Source organism: Euprymna scolopes, chromosome 36 (assembly GCF_053919585.1).
Source record: "Euprymna scolopes isolate OS-2025 chromosome 36, ASM5391958v1, whole genome shotgun sequence".
NCBI lineage: Eukaryota > Metazoa > Mollusca > Cephalopoda > Sepiida > Sepiolidae > Euprymna > Euprymna scolopes.
Window position 1 is genome coordinate 72,006,232 of NC_136517.1, and position 24,261 is coordinate 72,030,492.

General features: G+C 32.1%; 1 protein-coding gene across 1 annotated transcript; it reads right to left on the reverse strand.

Moving 5' to 3' along the window:
- Positions 1 to 904: 904 nt before the first annotated feature.
- Positions 905 to 23,285, reverse strand: LOC145260585 (protein lin-52 homolog). Its single transcript, XM_080118862.1, has 6 exons — positions 23,147 to 23,285; positions 19,971 to 20,039; positions 16,416 to 16,450; positions 4,219 to 4,291; positions 3,026 to 3,109; positions 905 to 1,596 (listed from the first exon to the last, which is right to left on the reverse strand). Exons 1-6 carry the CDS (start codon positions 23,184 to 23,186, stop codon positions 1,538 to 1,540), a joined length of 360 nt encoding a protein of 119 aa, XP_079974988.1. The 5' UTR covers positions 23,187 to 23,285; the 3' UTR covers positions 905 to 1,537.
- Between the last annotated feature and the right edge of the window lie 976 nt (positions 23,286 to 24,261).

Genomic DNA, 24,261 nt, shown 5'->3' on the forward strand with positions numbered 1-24,261 from the left:
TCCAAATATTTTCTCTCTCTTCTTATTTCTTTTTTTATTGGCTTTTTATAAGACTTGGAAATATTATTAAGTCATTCTTCTGGTTTTGAGTTCTCCTTTTATTATTTATATATATACACACTAGCAGGGAGACCCGACGTTGCCCAGGATTGAATGATGATCAATGAATGTTTCAGACTCCCATATTTTTATTATGAAAACTGATGAAATTGTCCATTTTTCAATCAAATCAATTGCAGTGCACCAGGAGAAAGCTTCACATACTTCCCCACAGTGATTTAGTCCACAATACATTGTAGTTTACATTGCACTGTAGAGAACCTACTGTTGATTTTATAAAAATATTTTATATATAATTGTTGGCATTAAAGTTTAAAATGCAAAAGTCAAGTATCATGCTTCAATTGTGCTCTAAACAGAAACATTCATTTCAAATTTGATTTAGTTAAATTGAAAATAAAAGTCTGGGAGAGCTACATATTTTTAGTCATTCGATTAATGACACAATAGAACAAAAACAGGATTTTGTGGGATTGTTGCAAGGATTTTCTGTGGATAAAAACATCATGAAAAACATCATTAAGTTGATTCTAATGCTTGTTGGTCAGTTATTTGATGAAGAGAGTAGGTCATATTTTCTATGGTGAGCAATCCACTTCAAATAATTTCAAAGGTCATCTGATAAGTGATGTCGAGCACCGTTAGTACCAGGCGTTCTAAGTTGAAGGACGGCAACACTATCCTGCAAAAATTAATATCATAAAAATCATCTCCCCCTGATCAGGAGAAACATGCAACTGTGATTATTTTGAATTTAATATTTCCAAAAGACTTGAGGAAGCAGGTTCAACTTGCTCAGAATAGAAACCACATCAGAAAGGAAGAACCATATGTTAGACAAGTGTTTAGACAAGCTTTTAAAACAAAGCAAGAGTGTTTATTTAAATAATTATCAACTTTTTATTATACAAATATTGCAATTTTATATTTACATTTTTGTTAAATAGGATGAAAAAAGATGAGAAAATTGAAAAAAAAAAGAATATTCTTATAAAATAATCAACTTGAAAATTTGTTTTAAAATATTCAAAGAGCATTTTTTTCTTCAGAAAGAAAATATATATTAGAAATAACATTATACAATCATTTAATCAGCTATTGATACCTAAAGTTGCATACAAACATCAGAAATCGATCCGATCATTCATTGGCTGAAGAATGGCTACACTCAATATTCTTTTGCCCATGAGATTGGATTTCCAGTGTTCCAGTGAAATCACAGGTATTGATGGCTGATCATATTAATGTATAATGTTATTTGTAATAAAATATTATATGCTTACATACATAATTGAGCACTCTGGTCATTTTCTCACAGCATTATATATATATATATATATATATATATATATATATATATATATACATACATATGAATTACATTGTAAAAAACAGCCAGCCAATACTGTCATAGGTAGACAGTAATTCCTGTAGACTTTGTAGATGAAAAAAGTTGAAAAAATGTTTGCTCCAACAGTCAGAAACGTTTTTGTTTCTGTAAAATGTTCAAAAATTTTCCACGTGTCATTTCACGAGCTGAAAGATGAAAAAAAAAGCACATCAAAATGTACACAACTGATATCATTTAATCACAGTCAACATGTATAAACTATAGGAAGATAGGTATCCGAAATATGTATGGAAAATTGAAAAAAGAGGCATTAGTTGACAGATATGGATTAGGTGATCCATAGGAGTAATTTTACGAGGAAATGTTATTTTAAATTTAAGGATGATTAGCAATCAGACAGAGCCTCATACAGAAATGCTTGGATGCATGTAAAATATGATGCATCCACTCAATCTGTGCTATGATGAAATGTTATTTCAAAGATAAACACAATAGATTGAGAGACGGATAGGCAGACCCTCTTATAGAGATGCATGCATCTAAAAATTTTATTCCAACATTGAGTGTGACAGGCCAAAGAAGCTCATATGTAAAACTTAATGGACATAAAATTTTGGGGGTTTTGTCCAGAATTTCTCCTATATTAAAAAACAAAAATACTGTGACAGAACAAAAATATCATATTCCAAAAATCATATAAAGTAGTCTTATTTTTAACTAAGAAAATCAAATGTTATAAGGAGTGACTGTCTCAGATTGCCATTTTGAAAATAATAGCAAGAAATAAGGGAAATAATTCAACAATAACTAACTTGCAAGATTTTTGCTGCAATATCTACAAATTCCAATTAAATACTTAAAAATAATTTTCTTTATAAAAATAAAACTACTTGATCAATTTACATAATTTTTGGAATATGATATTTTTCTTTAACCATAGGTAAGTACATCATACAGATTTTTCTTTATTTTTTTAATATACAGGCAATTCTAAACAAGAACTAGATATTTTTGAAAAACAAAACATTTTTGTGAAAAGTTATACATATTAACTTTGTCCTTTTTTAGCAGAAAATGCAGTTTGTAATGCTTGTGATCATAGTTTTTCTTCTGGATCATGAGAAGAAATCCGGAACCAGACTCTCCGAGGTAGTCAAGACTATACACAACAATGCCATTCTGACTGATAACTACTACAACAGCATTGGAACCAGGTGTATCAGTGCTTATCTTTCTAATAGCTCAATAGTCTGCTGCATAGAGAACAGCTCCGAGCGTAACTCTATAGTCCCTATTTTGTTGCATTCCCACACCGGCAGAGTTAGACACAAGGTAATTTTTTTAATATTTGAAAAATTCAGCTCCCTAAAAAAAGGGCACTTTGGATTGGGATAAATAGAAAAATTAAGAGCAGAAAAGATGAAGTGTAGTATCAGAACAGATAGTACATTATTCTGCAAGCCAAAAGACCAAGGAACTTCATATATTTCAGAGACTGAAGAATGTCAAAATATGTATATAGGCATGTGTGCAAATAAAAAAAAGGGAAAAAGAAAAAAGAAAACAGCAAAAGTATATGCATGTGTGTTGGAGAGGGAGGAGGGGCATGCCAACCTTCATCAAGTCCAAGTTTGTATGCCAGGTTCTGCAAACCACGCACCTTTTCCATCAATTGCGATGTCGTCAGGCTGCCAAATTCTTAAAAAAACACAGAAGCAATTAAAAATTGTCACGTCAAAATCTAGAAAAACTTTGTTAGAATTTTTAAGATGAGGAAATGTTGCTTGCATCATTTTATATGAAAATTACAAATGAATCACAGCAAATATTAATTATTATTAATACATTTTTTTAAAGATTTATAATAATAAATCTTTAAAAAATGTAGTGATGCAAATGAGCATTCAAATAGATGTTTTCAGTTTTTTCGTCTGGACTATATAAAGAGTATTTCAAAATACTCGGTTGTATTATTGATTTAGAAATGATAAATGAAAAGAATTTTTGCACTTATCCATTTAAATAAATAGCAAATATGTGAAATAGTATAATTTCAGCTTTAGACTGACAAATATCAAATTTCCATAATTATTGGATAATTATTATTATAATTATTGAATAATTATTATTATTATTATAATTATTGAATAATTATTATAATTATTGAATAATTATTATTATAATTATTGAATAATTATTATTATAATTATTGAATAATTATTATTATTATTATACTTATTATTATTATTATAATTATTGAATAATTATTATTATTATTATTATAACTATTGAATAATTATTATTACAATTATTGAATAATTATTATTATAATTATTGAATAATTATTATTATAATTATTGAATAATTATTATTATTATTATTATTATAACTATTGAATAATTATTATTACAATTATTGAATAATAATTATTATTATTATAATTACTGAATAATTACTATTATAATAATTATCTTCAATAGTAGTCAGTAGAATTAGTTCGGTTTATTTATTTAATGCTGAATTACAATCCACCTATTATGAATGGTTTGTTGTATACCATTGAACACAAGGTGTTGTTTTACTTAATGCAGGAGAGAGGGTAATAGTAGTCGTATATTTTGATGTTCCATAGCACACACTTAAGATTTCGAAGATGCTTCATGCCAAATTTGATGCGATTCTGTTGATTAGTTTTGAAGCTTATAGATGACAGACACAAAATTAAAACTTCTCTAATCCAATAATCAAAGTATCCGAAGCAGTTTAGGATCTTGTGTCCAATACCAATGAAAAGATCATGAATTTACCTTGCAAAAGGTCAATATCATCATTTTCTAATTCATCTGTCCATTTCTGTGGTGAACTGTTGCTAGGCAACGGCTGCAGAAAAAGCAAACAAAAGACATTAATGAATTTAATAATGGCGGCAAATAAACACAAACGTTTCTTTTATTTAGCAAAAAATAATGTTTTTTTTAGATCGAGGTTTGGAAATTTAATTAACAGTTCAATTTGATAAAGTTTGATAAAGTTTAAGTCCCTCCCTTGCCCAAAGTAAAGTTGAATGAAAGTAAAAATGTATTTTTTCCAATTGAATTAGCATTCAAAAGAGGAAAATCTTTTAAACCCGTCACAGATGGGTACTTTCATACATATGTACATATGTATGAAAGTAAAGTCTACCCGCAACTAGTGTCTATTAATCTGGCTTTAAGTATCCTTTGTACATTAATTGTAAAATAGTTTACATTTGAATTACCTCCCCTGAAAATTAAAGAACATATTTTCAGAAATATTTTATTAATTTATCATTTTTTTTTAATCACTTAATATAGATGCAATTATTGCATGAATGAATGAACAAGTATCCAAGACAATGGCGGAAAGCCTATAGGAAGACATCCCATCTGTAATGGAGTGTGAACAAAAATGGATCGTCACATTCAATGCTGCCAAAACAAAGCTCCTTTCCTTTAACTACAAGAAACCTTATCAACCACTAATAGCCACGGCTAATCTTACTTGAAAGTACTTCGTTCAAACTCCTCGGTTTAACATTCACAGCGAACATAAATTCTAACAGATACATTGAGGGCATTGCCAAGGCTGCTGCAAAGAAGGTGGGTGCTCTCTATTGTGCTAGAAAGTTACTTACGCCTGAGAGTATCCTGTACCTCTACAAGGCCACTGTTCGCCCATGTATGGAGTATTGTTGCTACATTTGGGCTGGTGCATCTACTACTAGTCTCTCCCTCTTAGACAAGGTTCAAAAGAGAGTCGCCAACCTAATAGGCCCCACACTGTCAGCTAGGCTTCAACCGCTGTCCCATCGACGAAATGTTGCGTCTATCTGCTTGTTTTACAAGTATTTCAATGGTAGGTGCTTTGACAAACTACAAGCCCCTTTGACATAAATACCCCCTGACCAACCCAACAAGACAAAATTCCACCCCTACACAGTAGAAATCCCCAGATACCAGAAAGCCTTCTCCTCTAATAGTTTCTTCCCAAGAACTGCTACTTTGGAATACCTTCTGGGTTCCTGCTTCTGTAACTGTACTTACATGCAAAAGTTCAAGTGTAATGTGAATGGAATCTTGCTGCTCAACTCCCTACATAGTACCCCTACAAATTATGCCCCAGATAGTAGCCCTGCATCAAAGTGGCACTGTGCCTTGTTTAGGGGTGAAAATGCAATAATATATATATATATATATATATATATATATATATATATATATATATATGAAGACAATAAAATTACAAGATTACATCAAACATTAATTTATTATTAATTTTTAAAAAATAGTTATGCAAATTAGGGGTATAAATGACAATTTGCTTTTTATTCTCTCGCTCTCATATATATATATATTTCTCTTTTTTTTCTCCTATTCCCTATACATTTGTTTTTACCCTTGCTATTAATTTATGGTCTTTTGATCACGTTTTTAAACAATGTTTTCTCCCCTGTTGCCAACGTTAATATATATATATATATATATATATATATATATATATATATATATATATAACTACTTGATTTTTTCACATAAAATTAATATACGAAAGTATAGATTTATGCGTAAACTTTAAGTATTTACTTCAAAAGTGCTCAATACGTAGGTAGAGCTAGTTAGTAAGTTATAAAATGTATATGGCGATTAAGCTACACTGAATATTCCGCGTTTCATCCACTCTAGAATTCTTCAGGCTTATGCGCATAAGCCTGAAGAATCCTAGAGCGAATGAAACGCGGAATATTCAGTGTAGCTTAATCGCCATATACATTTTATAACTCACTATATATATATATATATATATATATATATATATATATATATATATATATATATATATATATATGTATGTACTGTATTTCAAATCAAAAGATTAGATATTAATTAATCATGGTAATATATGTGTGATGACTGAAAAGCTATTTTGATTAAAACAAGCTTTTTAAAGTCACCTGTCATTGCTTGGTTGTAAAATAAACTTAAATATATTTTAATTTCATTCAGATTTTGTATTTATTATTATAGCACTAATTCTCTATTGATCCTTATATTATACCCAATATATAGTAATGATTTCAAAAGTTTTTTAAAAATGTGACTTGAGTGTCATCAGCTAGAATTGAAACTAAAACATAAAGCTCTTCAGCTTTATTCATTATATCTGAGCTAAGTTCATGTGCATATCAAAACTTTAGTCGACCGACACCAGCCAAATTCCAATTTTTTTTTATTTTGATCTCTTAGCAGCTACTTTTACTGGCTAAAAACTAAATCGAATTTGTTACACAGGTCCAAATACCCTATATATCAAGTTTCAATTCTGTAGATCAAAAATTGGCAGACTAGTTTAGTAGAGACCATTCCGCATACACACTTTTATCACATTAAAAAAAACAAAAAACACAAGCATGTAGCCCCATAATTGCCCAGCCACAAAATACACTTAAATATATTTTAATTTATGCAGATTTCATATTTATTATTATAGAGCCAATATTCTATTGATTATTTTATTGTACCTAATATATAGTTGCGATTTCAAAAGTTTAAAAGGTGCCATCAGTTAGCTTTGAAACCAAAACTTATGGGTCTCCAGTGTTATTTGTTACCATCTAAGTCCATATGCACATCAAACCTTAAAAAATGATCATAGTTAAACGTATAAAATGTATATTTGAGCATATGTAGACGATACACATTTAGTCAAGTTATGCAAGACAGACTAGGTCACTTTTATATAGTCTGTCCTTAAAAATTAAAAACATCAACTAAAAATTCAAATCAAAATTATAGTCTATAAAGCAATAAAATAATTTAGAGAAACGTTTATAATGGCTAGATCAGGTAAGTAGGTATATTATTTAAACAAAGGTTACAATCATTTTTTAGATCTCATGTACCAACAACAAACAAAATGGAAAAAACGTCAAAATTGTATAAAAATTGTATAAAAATGTAAAAAAAATTTTAATAGATTTAAAAGGAAAAGAATTGAAAAAAAAAACTAGCGGCACTACACGTTGCTGTGGCTTAGTGGAAACGGAAAAGAAATGCTAAAGGCAAAAATGTATGTTTCTTATGTTCTCAACACTTAGGTTGAAACGGCGAAAACGTGAATGTTTACTTTTATTATTATTTGAACTCGCATTTGCAAATATCGTATAATAAAAATTTTAGCTGATTTTAAATTTGTATGATAGTATAGTGTTCTTATTAATAATAATTTGCTGCAAAAAATAAATAAAAAGAAAACGTTTTTAAAGACTACACATTATTTTGAAATGCCAGAAGAATACGTTTGGCAAACGTAATTTTAAACAAATAAATATTTGTTTATTTTCATAATATTGCGCTGTAAAATTTCAAAGGTATTTCATTTTAAAATTCAATCAACGCAATCACAGGAAACACAATTGACTTTCATATGTTCTGCCAAAAATATTCTTCCGGCATTTCAAAATAACACCGCACACAGACCAACACACAAACTCTTTATTAACTGTTTTTTTTTTCTTCTTCAATTTAACATCAGACAAAAAAAGAAAAAAAAAATTATAAGATTCTGAAGATGGTGTATAGCACCAAAATATAAATTTTAAACAAATATTTGTTTATTTTCATAATATTGTGTTATAATTTGGCTTTCAAATGTATTTCATACATATTTTAACATTAAAATTTTTTTTTCAAATTTTCAAATAATAAAATATTCCTCTCTACGAAATTGGACAGTTGTTCTTTTGTTGTTTTTTTTCTTCTTTTACTTTTTAGTTTATGCTTATATTATGCTCTCTAAAAACCGGTTAAAACAAAAAAAATTAAATTTGTGAAATACTTATTAATTGATGACTGTTCTGTGCTTGATTTTGCTGCTGCCTTCGGCACCATTGACAGAGACTGTCTCTGGCACATCATCTAGACAGATGGTATTCGTGAAAGCTTCTTTGTCTCATCCAGTGATACTGTAGGAGGGAAATGTCGTGCATTTCTCTCCTAATAATTACTTAAATAAACACAAGGCCAAACGACATTGCTTTTAACAAAACAATAAAAAAGGGTTTATTTAAAAAAGATGAGATTGTATCTCAAACTGGAGAGAAAGAAAGAAAGAAAGTGCAAATGTCTGTTTGAAGGTGTCGTCTGCCATCAGACTGCAGTTGTCAACAAGTAGCAGTGGGAGGGGTGAGTGAGAGAGGTCTGTATAGGTTGCTTGCTGACGTCTCTCTCTGGCAATTGCAACTGAGATCCCAAAGGGTTAAAAATAGTCCTTAAGGGGACAGCTCAAACCAATGTGTCCTGCCAACCGATTGGTCAATGTGGTCGAATCACTTTGGCACCGGGCATTGATCCACTTATAGTAAATAGTTTGTTAACTGCTACAAAACTACAGGTCGACATAAATTTCGGTACAAGCATATGATGATGAGAACTGGCATTCTATAAGGATGTGCACTATCGATGACTCTCTTCAATTACACTATTGAATACATCTTTACACTTTCCAGTGTTTGAGACCTGGTCTATGTCACTGACATTGTATTGCTGGGGTCAATTGGGAATGAGGTGTAAATTGCACTAGACAAAATGTGGAAGGCTGCACTTTGCATGAGTATATGCATCAAAGGTTCTTTCTTCTTTGATGTTTTTGGCAGAGTGAATGGGCTGCCATGACTGAAGATGTAGTACAGATCATAGAAGAAGCCAACCCAACTGAATCAGGGTGAATGCCTTTGCAACAATTGATGTCTAATACCTATTGTTGAAAATCTTACAAATGTTGGCGGGATCTGAATTTTCGTGAAGGGCTTCCAACCCATTTTTACATAAAACTAAATAAAATTATACATAGCTCATATTGGGACTCTTTAAACCAGTATTTCAAAATTCATAATGATCAGTTAATTAGTTTAGGAGTGAATTCTGTACACACACATATATAAATATAACCAATTTTATAAAGATAAAGACAGAAGAGAAACATTGATAAAAGGATAACTTGCAAATGGATCTCATGAGATATTTACTCTACACCATTGCTCCTACTACCCAAAATATGTTTTACCTCCCTTTTTTTTCCACCCTGACACTTCCCAAATGCAGCCTTACCTCTGAAACAGCCTGAAAAAAAGAAAGAAAAAAAATCAATAAATTCAACTTCAAATTGAAAAAAGAAAAAACTACAATCTGTTTCTTAGAACTTTTTATATACTACCTAGATAATAATATCTCCAATTTACGAAAGGAGGTTGTGCGTATCTTTTATTTGAGCGACTTTTACATGCTATTTTCGCAGTATTTCTTAATTTCCATGTGTTTGTTTAGCTTTTCTGTATATAACCGAAACTGAACTCGGAGCAAACGGGTCTTCCTGGCACCTGTGCCAGAGACGTCCAGAAAGCAATGAGCTTTGATCAATGCTGGGAAACTCATCATAGCAGACAATTGCTATTCATTTGGACAAACAAAACAAAAAAACTGCCTCGCTGTTAAAGTTAAGTGCAGGATTTCATTCCCCTATCGTGTGATGTTTGATTTCATTCAATTTATGCACCTGTCACTTAACTTTTTAATCGTTTAATTTCAACCATTTTCAATTTCACTGCCCTCGTAGATTCCCAGTAAGTCATCAGGCTATCACTTTCTTTTTCCGCCTCAAAGCTTTGGGTTCGAGCCTACCTGCCTACCAAAACTTTGTTTTTCTTTTACACCTCCAACCACCCAATGCCAGGCAACCCCACTAGTCTATATATATAAAAGCAAAAATGTGTGTTTGTGTGTGTGCGTTTTTGTGGATGTCCGCAAAAGGCTTTTTTCGTCGGCCTTCTCAGTCGGCTCGCTCCTTCTTAAAACTTTTTATATCACGTCTAAATCATAATATCTATGAGTTAACAACGGGGGTCGCCTGTCTATTTAATTTGCCCGACTTTGAAAAGCTAAATATTCCACATTTTTGGATCGCCGCGTGTTGCTTTTGTTTTTCGGTATAAAAAAGCGAAACTCGATTGCCCATGGCCGGTGATCTCCAGAAAGCGATGTAAACGTTTGGTCCATGTCCGCTTGTCATATCAGACAGTTGCTTTCATTTTGAGACACTCCCCTAATAAATGGGGGAGCTGCTTTTCGTTCCCCAATTTTCATTCTGTAAAAGCTGTCCCACACAAAATCTTAACTGCTGAATAGCCATTGCTTCAAGGTCAAACATCACGCGACTTAACTTCCTCGCCCCTGTCAATTTCATTTCACTTTATAAACAGTTAACTTAACACGCTTATCAATTCCTCTCCCATGGTTTCCCCTTTCGTTTCCACCTTCTTACTAAAACTTTTTTTTTTCTTTTACACCTCCAAACACCTGGCCAAGTTTTGAGCTACCCCCTCCCCCCAACAACACACCTCCAAACACCCGGCCAAGTTTTGAGCTACCCCCTCCCCCCAACAACACACCTCCAAACACCCGGCCAAGTTTTGAGCTACCCCCTCCCCCCAACAACACACCTCCAAACACCCGGCCAAGTTTTGAGCTACCCCCTCCCCCCAACAACACACCTCCAAACACCCGGCCATGTTTTGAGCTACCCCCTCCCCCCAACAACACACCTCCAAACACCCGGCCAAGTTTTGAGCTACCCCCTCCCCCCAACAACACACCTCCAAACACCCGGGCAACACCAGGTACCCCCCACTAGTCTATATATATAAAAGCGAAAATGTGTGTCTGTATGCCTCGCAAAAACTTTTGACACAGGCCACGCCAAATAGGTATCATTTTCAAGCTCAAACCTTCACCCAACAAATATCGAAAAATTGGCCCAAAACATTAATTCCTTCACCCTAAACTGAACCCTTTCCTACAAGGAGGGGGTGCCAAAAAAATCGTTCCTTCATTTTCTCTCCTCCTGTAACTATGACTGACGTCATGTTTGACCTAGAAAACATTTAAACCACCTACAAGTGTTTTTAAAGGTTTAATTTTATTCGTTCTCAATTCTATGTCTCTTTGGCGTAGGAGTAACGTGTCAGGCTTTTTTTTCTGCCTTAGCCTCGATGCTTCGGGTTCGAGCCTAACTGCCTACCTAAACTTTTTTTCCTCTTTTACACCTTCTTTTTCCTTTTTTTTTTTTACGTTTGTTTGCTGTTTTGCTTTGTTTTGGTTTTTCCAATTTTTTTTAACATTATATTTTTTTTATAATATTAAACCAGGGTCACCATCTCCTACATACACACCTCTAAACACCCGGGCAACGCCGGGTACCTCCACTAGTATATATATAAAGGGCAAAGTGTGTGTGTGTGTGTGTGTGTGTGTGTGTGTGTCTCACAAAAATTTTTGACAGAGGCAATGGAACCTGACCAAACCAGTATCATTTTAAACCGCAAACCTTCAGACGACAAATTGGCTGCAAACGTTAATTCTTTCACTCTCAACTCGTCCATTTTGTACAAGGAAGGGTAGCTTTTTTCGATAACATTTTTGACTATGGTTAATTCTGATGTTCGTGATTTCCGGCCGCACCATGGAGACATAGATTAAGACGTCAGGGTTTGTTTTCTTTTCTTCCTTCATGTTACAGGTGCGAGCTTGCCTATCTACTACCACTTTTTTTTTAACACCTCTGCCTACTGTTCTTTTATTCCCACCCCCGCCCCGCTACTACCACTTTTTTTACATCATCATTGATATACTATATTGGATAGTTTATTGTATAAGTAAGGGGATGTCACTACATTCTCTACAACACTATTATAGCATTTTGATTTTCAAAAAAAGAAAGGGTGTGTTTTTCAATACTGTGAATATTATTTTTTTAATGAACAAAATTCAAATAATTCAATTAAAAACAAAAAAGAAAGACATGAAAATCTTGGGTCATTTACTAAATGGTGGTCGACCACTTCATAATTTGATATGTAACAATTTTGCTTAGACTCCTAAAAGCAACAAATTCAACATTTGCCACATCAAGCCACTTGTACTTGTACTTGAAACGACATTCACCCTGGAGGAGTTGAGTCGGCTTCATGAAGATGCACATCTCGTACCGCTGCGGCCCAAGCCCGGCGATCGGAGGCAAGATCCTGAGTGAGCAATAGCCAGTCACGTCTCCAACGAGACAGGCCATAGATGAGCAGGCCCGAAATAAGCTCAGCGTCGGCTTTGATAGTTCCGAGCCACGTTCTTAGCTGACCACCGACACGTTTTTTCCAGCCGGGTAGAGGACGTGGGGAGATAGCCTCGTGGATAAAGACCCCTGCATCACAGCGAGAGGCATGGCCGAACCATCGAAGGTGTCGGGCCCGCAGTAGGTCAGTAATTGCCACACTGAAGAGTCATAATATGAAGAAACAGTTGCTTGTGAATGATTATTGCTAACATATAGAGCTATCTTGTAAAATTTTCAAAGTTATACTCAAATAGCAATTCATTTATAATATTGATACTTGATTTAGACTAGCCTATTTTTTCATTTATTTTATTTTGCTTCATTTTTTTCCTGAAAATACTTTATTCCAGATAAGAAAATCATTAAAATGGAAACAATTCTTTTTACTCATCAAACCAGATTTTAGAAAAGTTATTGCGTGCATTATTATTGAGTTCTCTGTCTTAACTTTGTTAAAAAATAATATATATTAAATTATGCCACTTCAGCCTGTCTGTCTGTGTGTATTTCTTGCCTTCACATTCATTACACATTTGTTCTTTGGTATTGTGTTAAGTAATAAAACAAACTTTTTTAAAAATTCCTTATTTACAAAATAATTTGACTATAAAGTTAAAATTAAAATCACCAAAATGAATGAGTCTTTTTTCTTTTACTCCTGGGTAATGCCGAATAAATATAAAATAAATTCCGTAGTATGCTCCTTCTCATTTACTGCATTTTAGCCACTGTGACAACTGATATCTCCCTAATGCCATATGTATTTCTGATGCAACCCATTCTGAAAACTAGCATCCAAGTTTCATTCTCCATTTCATTCAGCATATCCAGCACCTGGAGCAGGTTCAAGACTAAATATATATAAGTACAGGTCTATAGTGATAACTAAGAAGATTGTACATCTAAAAACAACACTACGTTTAATGCTTCCATAATTCATACTAGAATTGTCTGCAAGGATCTGTGGCATAACAAATAAAAATACTAGATAAAATTCAGTTGTAACCGACACTCTTCTGAAGGTTGAAGATTCAATCCTCAAGGAATATGAAAAATACAATTGCAGACTGCATCAGATTTGGTCATAACAAAACAAAAGCATCCTAACACTGTTGATTAAAGAATTCTGTTTGAAATTTCATATAGATTCCCAAGTTCATTAGAAAGATTCCCCAAATTCAACAAGATACATATGAAGACGGTCAAAGATTAAATCGGTTGAAATGTTGTGTACGAATAACACTTAAGATGAGAACACTAGTCTGAATAATACAAATAATTAAAACTACCAGAAGTCTATCAAAAAAAGTTTATTACTAACATAAGTAGATTTTTATTTTAGGTGATTATCTAAAAATATTTGATATTATCAAACATCTGGTCTGGACAAAGTCATATTTTAAAATAAATTGTAATGAAGTACAACATGATATTGCCAATAACATGGTACAGCAATAACAAATGAAAATTGGCTAGTCAAAAACAAACTTTGATTTGCCAGCAAAAGTGTTATTTAGATCCAACTTAAAATACATGCAATCGTTAGATACAGATTATTTAACATTATGAACAATAGACGATCTTCAAAGTTATAAAACAAAAACCTTAAAAAGAAATAATTCATGAAGTAAAAAACAAAAAAGACGCCTTCAATGGGGAGGGGGTCTGCAATCACAGAATTGTAAATCTGAACGGAAGCTTTGTTTTTATACAATTTTAAATAATAAATTATATTTTTCCTAATTTTCTGCTGTCAAAACTTAAAAGTTGACCATTTTGTTAGTAAGAATGTGATGTATATTTTCAAATTTGTTATCATAAATATCTCATTTTTTCTTTGAAAAGATTAACAGGTGTTTACATTTTGTGATTGACTTTAAGAGGATTGTTGAATAATTTTTTTTTAATTCTTAAAAAAAAAAAAAAGCAGAAAACGTGTTTCTGCAGTATAATAATTTTTTTTAATTCTTAAAAAAAAAACAAAAGCAGAAAACGTGTTTCTGCAGTATAATAATTTTTTTTAATTCTTAAAAAAAAAAAAAGCAGAAAACGTGTTTCTGCAGTATAATAATTTTTTTTAATTCTTAAAAAAAAAAAGCAGAAAACGTGTTTCTGCAGCATAACAGAATTTGAAACACATTACAGGTAGAAATGCTGCTACATACATGTAATTTTGAAATTAGTATAATTTCAAAAACATTACAAAAAAATGATCGTGTAAAAGATGCGTTAAATCTAGTTTTTACAAAAACTCACACATATTACTAGTCCAACATTTTGCATTTTGAAATGACGGATTTTAATTAAAAGCAAGGGAGATAAGTCAGTTTGTCATACAGAATTGATTGTAAAGAAGTTCTACATTAAAACATACAATAAATCCTAAAATTCAATTTTATTTTTTTTTATTTTTTTTACACAGTGATCACCACTTATCAAGGCCCGGAAGCCACTCAGGGATAAGGGCTATTGCAAGTACATTATGCTAGTGTGGAGATTTGATGAAGTGTTTATTTAAGGGGGCGGTTCATTAGGAATTTGTTAACGTTGGACTTGAACACATCCAAGTTGTAGTCCAGTGGGAAGCAGGCAGACGGAACAGAGTTCCACAGGCGTAATTATTTTTGTATTTGATCATTTTTCTTAGTTTTTAGAATTTATACTAGTTTCAACATGACATGTAATTTTATCTAAAATATATTTGTTTCAAATCTCACTATTCTGCAGAAGCACTAAATAGGACTGTTGGCTTAGAATTATCCGAATTATCTCTTTAAAAACATGCCTTCTAAAATCCTAGCTGGCTTTGTTTTTGAATTACATCTTCTGATAGAAGACACAGAGACACTCAGAAGCACAATATAAAATATTTACTTTCATTGTGCATATTTCTCCATCTCCAATTCCAGCAGCAAGTATTCCTTTCTTTTTGTATTTGGGGCATTCCTTTTTTAGTACTAATGTTTGTTATTTCAGTTGTGTTTTATGTGTATCACATTACATGTTTCTATAACCTCATCTACGTTAATTTTTGACAAATTATTTATGTGAAAATAAATGTGTTTGGAAATCCAACCATTTCTTCACTTTTGTTCACTTACTTCCAACACGCGTTATAAACAAGAATACAATATGGCGGCCACATGTGTGGGAAAAGATAAACTCAAACACAGAATTGCTAAAAAACTGAAAGCTAGGATATAAAATATCCATAGCTTTTCAGGAGAATAAACAACGTTGGTACAATATAATGAAATTTTGAACAAATCCCTTTCAGATAAAAACACTATCACATACTTACGTGTCATGTCAATTCTGTATGACAAACTTATCTTCCTTGCTTTCTTTGAAATTCACCATCGAAAAAATAGAAAATGTCCGACTACAAGTGTCTATGAAGTTTTGTGAAAAATAAATCTAGCATATCTTTTACTTGATCATTTTTTTTTGTGTAATATTTATAATTTATACTAATTTCGACATGACACGTAAATATGTAATAATGTTTTTACCTGAAATGCATTTGTTCAAAATTCAATACTAACGCAAAAGCACCGGATAGACTAATTATGCTGATGTAAAAATGGTAAGAATGGAGAAACGAAGACGAAAGCAAGAAGTTCAAGCTATAACAAAACAAGGTTTCTAATGTTTACAATCTTGTCATGTTATGAAATAACTGAAAATAGAAGCAAACGATTTTTTTACCAAAAGTCAAAACAAAATTTAAGGATGATTTGAAATAGAAAAATCACAAAAAATAAAATGGAGAATTTGTCAATCAAAAAATATTTTTTCAGCAAGAAAAAAAATCATGACTTACACTTCGGTTTGCAGCAAATTCGGAAACGCCAGGGACTACAAAAGAAAAAACAAGATGAAAAACACATCATATTTAAGCAATATAAGTGAAAAGATTCTAATTCAATTCTAATTCTCCACTCTATAATAAAGACCAATGTGTATTTTTTGTATAAAAGTAAATATAAATCTGTCCTGTCACACAAAAGTTAGCAAGTAAAAATATGCTAATTTTAGTTCCAGGAAGAAAACATTTCAAGTGGTGCAGGAAGCGAGAAAAATAATAAGTTAGACAAGCATCTTGTTTGAAATGAATTTAGAAAGAAATCTGCGACGCTAAATGAAAGGGTAAAAGAGAAATAGTCTACTTGGTGACGGTTTCCACTTTTGAAATTGGAAATTGACAAACAGTGTTTATCAGAAAACAGTCCCTCATTATTTTCAACCACTTAGATTCTACAGTCACCTACAAGAATTTCTCTAGCACCATAAGGAATATTCTGTTTAAGATATGTTATCATTATGATATTTAATACAGGTAAATTTTATTAAGTTTCTATTTATTACAAACTATTAAGACTATAAAAATGTATTCAAATGAAAAAAAATCATTCCAATCATAAAGAAAATGTTTCAATTGATTATTTATAAAAAAAAATAATTTCTAATTGTAAAAAAAAATAATTTCTAATTGTAAAAAAAAATAATTTCTAATTGTAAAAAAAAATAATTTCTAATTGTAAAAAAAAATAATTTCTAATTATAAAAAAAAATAATTTCTAATTGTAAAAAAAAATAATTTCTAATTATAAAAAAAAATAATTTCTAATTGTAAAAAAAATAATTTCTAATTATAAAAACCAGTTTGATTTTCTTATGAATCAATATTTTTTTTTTAAATGGAAAAACAAATTATTTATTGCACGCCCTCCCCACACTCTAAAAAATCCCACCTAAACTGCTTGTCTATTTCCAATTTTAAAACTCGAAACCGTTATCAAGTAGAGAAAGTTTTACTATAAAAAGTGGTGAATGTTTTTTCCTCTTTAGGTCATCAGAAATGATAATTGAATTTTCCATAAGAAATCAAGTTAGACATTATATTGAATTATTGAATTTTCTATTCAGAGAAATCACTTTTTCCATTGCTTCCAACGTAATAAATGCACTGAGACTAAAATCGCTTTCAGGACTGCCAGCAACCACTATAAAAGAGTAATAAAGAAAGCAAGAGAATTGTATGCTCGGTTTGTCGTCAAAAGTAGCTGAGTAGCAGCGTGGTTCCCACCAGTTTTGGCAAATAACAAACCGAGTCTTGAACAGAAATGTATGCTCTACCCCAACCATCATCAATGGACTTGAGGTAATCTTGTCAGCATCGGACAAAGCCAAACTCTTTGCCAATAACTTTGCATCTAATTCTACCCTATGCGATCAAGGCCGCCAACCACCCATATTTGCTCCTGTATCTGAAAACACGCTATGTGACATACAAATATCTGTGCAGTATGTTGCCAAACTACTCAAAAACCTGGATTTCAGTAAAGCAACTGGCTCTGACAGCATTCCAATTATAGTGCTGAAAAAGCTTCAACCAGAACTAGCTCCCATAATTTTTAAGCTTTTTAAGCATTGTCTTAAGGAAAATTGCTTCCCAACACCCTGGAAAACCTCCTCAGCTAGTATGCCCTGCATTTAAAAATTCAGGTGATCAATCATCTCTCTCTAATTACAGACCAATAAATCACTTGTGCGTCATGAGTAAGTTGCTGGAATCTGCGTTAAATAGAGAAGTAGTCAACCATCTCAGCAAAAATAACCTTCTTAATGACATGCGATATGGTTTCCATTCTGCTAGATCTACAGCTGATGTACTAACAGTTATATCTCATAGGATTAGCGAATCTCTCAACCTAGGCTTCCTTTCTAGGGCTCTTGACATATCATAGGGTATGGCATGAAGGTCTACTCCATGAGATCTTCAGTTACAGTATTGCTGGAAATGTCGCTGGAAAAATGGTGGGATTATTCTACCGCTCTAATAGATATCTCACTGCTGATGCAATTTTCTATCTGTATAAAAACCAAGTACATCCAAGGATGGAGTACTGTTGCCACATCTGAGCAGAGGCTGCTAGAAAGACCTTATCCTGTCTTGACAGAGTTCAAAATAGACTTTGTAGCCTAGTGGGGGGATGCCATTTTCTCTTCCCTGCAACCTTTTTCCCACAGAAGAGACGTTGTGAACCTGTCTCTGCTTTATCATTATTTTCATAGCAAGTGTTCATCTGAGCTCCAATCTATGGTCGGCGGGACCATAGATTGGAGCTCAGATGAACACTTGCCAATCTTTCACGAAAAACACTCATCTAGCTGGAACCACTGGTAATAATTTCCCCCACTCTTTATCTGTGCCTAAATTCCATGAACAAAGCTTTTTTCTTAAAACTGCATACCTATGGAACTTTCTTCCATTTTCATACTACAATATAGTTGTCTTCAAGTCCAATGTAAACAAGTTCCTTATGTAATCCAATTTATTAAATTTCCACTCCTAATGATTACTACGATATTTTCCCATTGACTACCATACACTCATTAACCCTTATCCTCGAGTGGCCTCCAGGTCTTGATAAGTGGTGACTCCTTCGTAAATAAAAAAAAATTTGAGAGCAGTTCCAAAAGTAAAGCCTCCTATTTTTTAACTCAAAAAATTGAAGAGCTACAAAGACGAGAGTGATACCATTAAAACAAATGACCTTTTGTTCTCAAGAATTTATTTTTCTACATTGTCACCACCATTCTCAATGAACTTTTGCCAGGAATTCAATGATGCATCTGATTTTAACACCTATCCATAACAGGGGTTGCTTTCTTAGAGTCTCACACTGTCAATATCTGCAATAGAGAGATGAAACTTTCAGGTCATGAATGCATAAGTTCAGTCATCATAACAATGTAATTTGCAATCCCTTTGATCCATTTTAGCAGAATTAAAAATAAGGCATTACTTTTAGAACACCCATCGTACATCAGTTTTATTGGTGAAACGAATTGACAAGTTAAAATGAAACCATTTTAACTTGTCAATTTATACAGATCGCATTTGGTGAGGGAAGAGAAGAAACAAAAAAGAAAATTAAGTTTTCTTTTTTGTTTCTTGTCAGAATTATTGACTTGGCAACTAAGTTCCCACATTTTTTTTTTTTCTTTAATTGCTTGCATTTTTTATTTTTGGAATTGATTCTTTTTGAGAACCATATTTTGAAATCATTTTGTAATTTTTTTTTAGTTAATTTAATTTTTGTTTATTTTCATATCATCAAAATGGAATTTGAAGAATAATCACCATTTTTGACACATAGTTCTGTTTTTATAGCTTTTGCCTTTTGACAATGTAGTATTGAAAATCTTATTTAATGGTGGAAAAAAGTTATAAACAAAGGAGAATACATTATTGGTTAATTAGTTTTTTTTTTTTATTAAACCTTTTAGATTTAAAAAATGGCAAGAACATAGTTGTCAACTTAATACATTAACTAAAATCTGAAATCTCCTGTGCATAAAAAGTACTTACTTTGCTCTGGCCATAAATCAGGAGACGATCTGTCCAGTTTCTCATAGCTAATCAGGTTCTGTTCTGTATCTGGAACAGAAGAAATTAAAAAGAGGTTGTTTTCAAAAACAATGTTCTTGGGGGGAGGGGGGGGTACCAGGATAACTTTACAGGGTGTGGACAGTATTTGTTGACAATGTTCAACTGCTAATTTTATGTCTTTTTTTTTTAAGCTTTTCTTGTCAGCTTTGTCTTCATAAAAACTGTGACTATATTTCTATTCTTCTATTTGCAAAATAATTGATTACAGACAATTTTGAACATTCATATTTGTGAAAGACAAGATGTCAGACCTCTTCAGTGTTAGCAAAAGGAAGACAGAAAAGGTTAGAAAGAAATTGAAAGATTTGCAATTCAACATCCGAGACAAAAACACATGATCAACAATTTGGTGCTGAACAGTGTTGTCAACAGTAAAAACGTGACATCATGCCAGACCATTACTTCTCTGAAAGGACACTGAACACATGATCGCATCTGCATTTTGAATGAAGTACAAGATCACTTGTTCCCAACTCGAGAGCTCAATGACCCAATGTGTGCCATGAATTTTTTCTTCTTTGTCTTCTCTTCTTATCATGACCATGTCATCGTCATTGTTGTCCCTTATGCATTGGCAGTTGTCAAGAGGTTGCACACAGGTTCAATAAAAATAATACAAAACGCAGAGAAACAAAACAAAACACAAACTTTGACATTTTTTGTGAATATTTATTACACTCTGGATTGTGTGTGTGTGATACCCCCAACTCTCTAAATGCACTGTCGTAAAAACTCTGCAAGCCACTCCCAGCATCATAAAATGCATTGTCAATCCTAAAGTGTTCGCAAACCAAATTAAAATATATCAACATCCATTGTTTGATTCTTTTGTTACAGTCATTGCTAACACTTTAATTAGCTCTCTTTTGTCTGTATCAAAGAACAAATTCCAATCCATTGTCTGCTGATAAACTCTATTTCTTTTGTCACCCGATAAATCGATTTCTTTTTCTTTTACTCCCCAACACTTGAAGGGGGGGGGTTATAGTATCAAAGTAATGAAACCCTGGATCAACCAGATAGCTGCATGTAAGTTGTGTATGTGGCAGCAATACCTAGAAGGCTTGACTGTCAGAGAACTTTGTCAATCATACATCACCTGACATCTGGGCTCCTAGCTTGCCTGATTGCAAACCCCTCGACTTTTTTGTGTTGAGCATGGTAGAATAAGACACAAACAGATTCGGCTGCAAAACAAAGTACAAACTAAAGGCCAGGTTTACCAGAGCCTTTGGCAATCTAAGTTATAATCCAAAAATATTTTTTAGTCTTTACTTTGAAATTTTTTTTTTCAGAATGTTTTTTCAGAATATTCTTTACTAGATGTGTATTCTTATAATGTGTAATAATAAAAAAAATTTCAAAGTAAAAACTATTTTTTATGTAAACTTTTTAAAAATATTTTTAAACCATTCTGAAAAAAAAAAAAAAAAAAAATTTTAAAGGCTAAAACAATTTTGATTATAATTAAAAATATATTATATTAAAAATAAAACCATTTTGAAAAAAGAAGCATTTCAAAGTGAAGATTATTTTTTTATGCAAAGTTTTAAAAATAAACTGGTATAACAATTTCCCTTGATATATACTGGCATGACTTCCGCTAAACAGAAAGCAGAAGTCAAGATGAAATAATTTAACCAAATTGTTATACTGAGTGCATAAGTCTGGATGAGAAAATGGTACTAAAAGAGAATGTTATTCACAAATCTAATAAAAGTCAGTTTGTAAGGTTGGCAGGGTTCATATTATTATTATTTGGAAGTCTGTGCCAAAATGTTAGGATAGTGAATTGTTTTAAAAATATTACAATATTTCCTTTTCTTTTACTTCCCACCAATTGGGGGGGGGGGCTATAGTATCACAGAAGTATTGTTGCAATTGCTAAAGGATTGATCGTTGTGCTGAGTGAAAAAAAAAAGCTTTGCAGGAAATGAGAATGCATTCTTTTAATTTTTTTTAGCAACTGAGAACAGGTGCGCAGCTCTCCAGGAAAGCTTGTTCCTGGCTCCAATCCATATCAAGCATTCCAAAAAGTGAATCTCCAATCTAATAGGTTCCACACTATCAACCAAGCCTCAACCCCTGTCCTATCACCATAATGTTGCATTCCTGTGCTTCTTTTACGAGTACTTTAATCAAAAGTGCTCCAACAAACTCATAGCACTGGTGCCCCCCCCCTTTGCTGTAAATACCTTTAATTACTCCGATAAGTAGTAAAACCTCACCCCTTCCCCTTCACTGTAGAAATCCTCAGGAGTCGGAAATCTTTCTATTCTAACAGTTTCTGTTCTCAAACTGCTAGACTTTGAAATTCCCTCCTGCTTCTCTGGTGCAGAAATTTAAATGTAATGTGAACAAACATCTGACTATCATTATTTTGTTTAATTTTCGATTCTTTGCTTTGTTGATTATTCTGGAAAATCACTTTTATTTCTTTTATTTTGACGAACGTTTATTTAACTTTGATTCTTTTTTGCATATCTTTGCTTCTGCTTTGGTGTCGTCTGCCTTTTTACATTTTTTTTTTTTTTTTTTCGCGGCTTTCAAATCGTAAACTGCTTTGGTCATTTTCTGTTTGTTCCGTAAATCGCAATGGGAAACACTCGGATCAATATGGGTTCTTTATTATCGATTACCAAAACTAAAATCTCCTTTTAATTTTTCCGTTGGCAGCGTGGGGGCAAATAGTAAACTTTGATGCAATATTTTTAGAGTGTGCAAACACGTTGCGAACGTCGTCCGCCCATTTTGCAAATTTTAAATAAATGTAACTTTTATCAAAAACTAATAGACTCAACCGAGCAACTTTTTAAATAATGAAAAAATATATATTTCTGTAGATTTTTAAAAGTATTATTATTTATTTAAAATACGAAAGTTTTAAAAGGATTATCGACATGAAAAAAACAAAACAAATAAACTCTTACTTTTAATAATAGAACAACTTTATATGTTGTTAAACTAATATAGAGATTATTGCCAAACTGTACCTAGAGAATTATTAATGTTTGGCGCAGTTATTCAATGAGACCATTAAAATAATCTCTATTCAAGTATTGATTATGGAAAGAGAGAAAAGGGTAAAAACTAACCAGCATCGACATCCGAATTGCCCGCACTTGGCGACGCCATTTTGATTTCTTTTTTTTTTTTTTTAACCTAGCGTCTGTGAAACGAACTAAGGGAAGATAACTCTCAAGTTTAACAAACATTTCCTATGAAAGCTTGGACTTTTTTTTTTTTTTTAATGACACTCAGCACTTTCAAATACATTTTTTCGTGTTACGTAGAAATATAAATTTTAGAAAATACGAGATCACTTATAATCAGCTGGTATTTCTCATCTCTCTAGCATATATGTATATTCTTTCTTTTAATTTATAAAGTTTTACTATCGGATTCTCAAAGTCAGACCCCAATAGCATTTAAACTGACAAATCAAACTGTTCTTTCAAGCAATCAATTTAAATTTATTTTTCTAAATTATATTTTAACAAATTATCCTAATTAAAAAAAAAAAAGAAAGGAAAGAGAAACAAAAATGAAAGTATAAAAAGAAACTTCCGAGCAACTCTAGGCGTTAATAAATAAAAATAAATAAATTAAAAAAATGGTACATATAAATTTCAAGGCACATCAATTTTATCGCCTTTTGCCACAGCCATCGAGATATAGAAGGCCTGTTAACTGAAAAATGGCTGCAGGCAATGTAGGTAAGATTTGGCGAACTGTTATTGTCGATACTATATGAGGCATTTCAAAAAAAGAGCATTAAAACATGTTAAAAAAAGAAAAGAAAGGAACCCAATTCGATTAATAATGAAACTGAACTTTATTCAATATAAAATATAAATATTGTCTATGTAAAATTACGTAATTTTAAAGCAATGTACAATCTAATACTGATAAAACTGAATTATGAATTTAGGAAACAAACAATTAAGGAAACATAAAACACAAACAATTCTGGGCCTTCGGGACAAGATCACAGTGTAGTATCTGTTCCGGCAGATGCTGCACTTAAGATAATTTGTACCAGTCGATGGAGGGGAAACCCTCTATACTGGGACAATTATTATTTTTGGTAACCAGAGTGCCCCCTTTTTGCCTACTTTTAGGGGAGCTGGTTTTTACCTCACATTAAAAACGGCCTTGTGCCTAATTTGCTTAGTGGGGGAGCAAATAAACACCATCTGTTCTGCAATTC

Bases quoted from the DNA above. Each gene is read 5' to 3' on its own strand.
- LOC145260585 (XM_080118862.1), bottom strand. From the start codon at position 23,186: ATGGCGTCGCCAAGTGCGGGCAATTCGGATGTCGATGCTG. The intron at 20,040-23,146 runs GTTAGTTTTTAC...CTTCTGTTCCAG, and splicing joins CAATTCGGATGTCGATGCTG to ATACAGAACAGAACCTGATT. The intron at 16,451-19,970 runs GTAAGTACTTTT...TTTCTTTTGTAG, and splicing joins TGATTTATGGCCAGAGCAAA to TCCCTGGCGTTTCCGAATTT.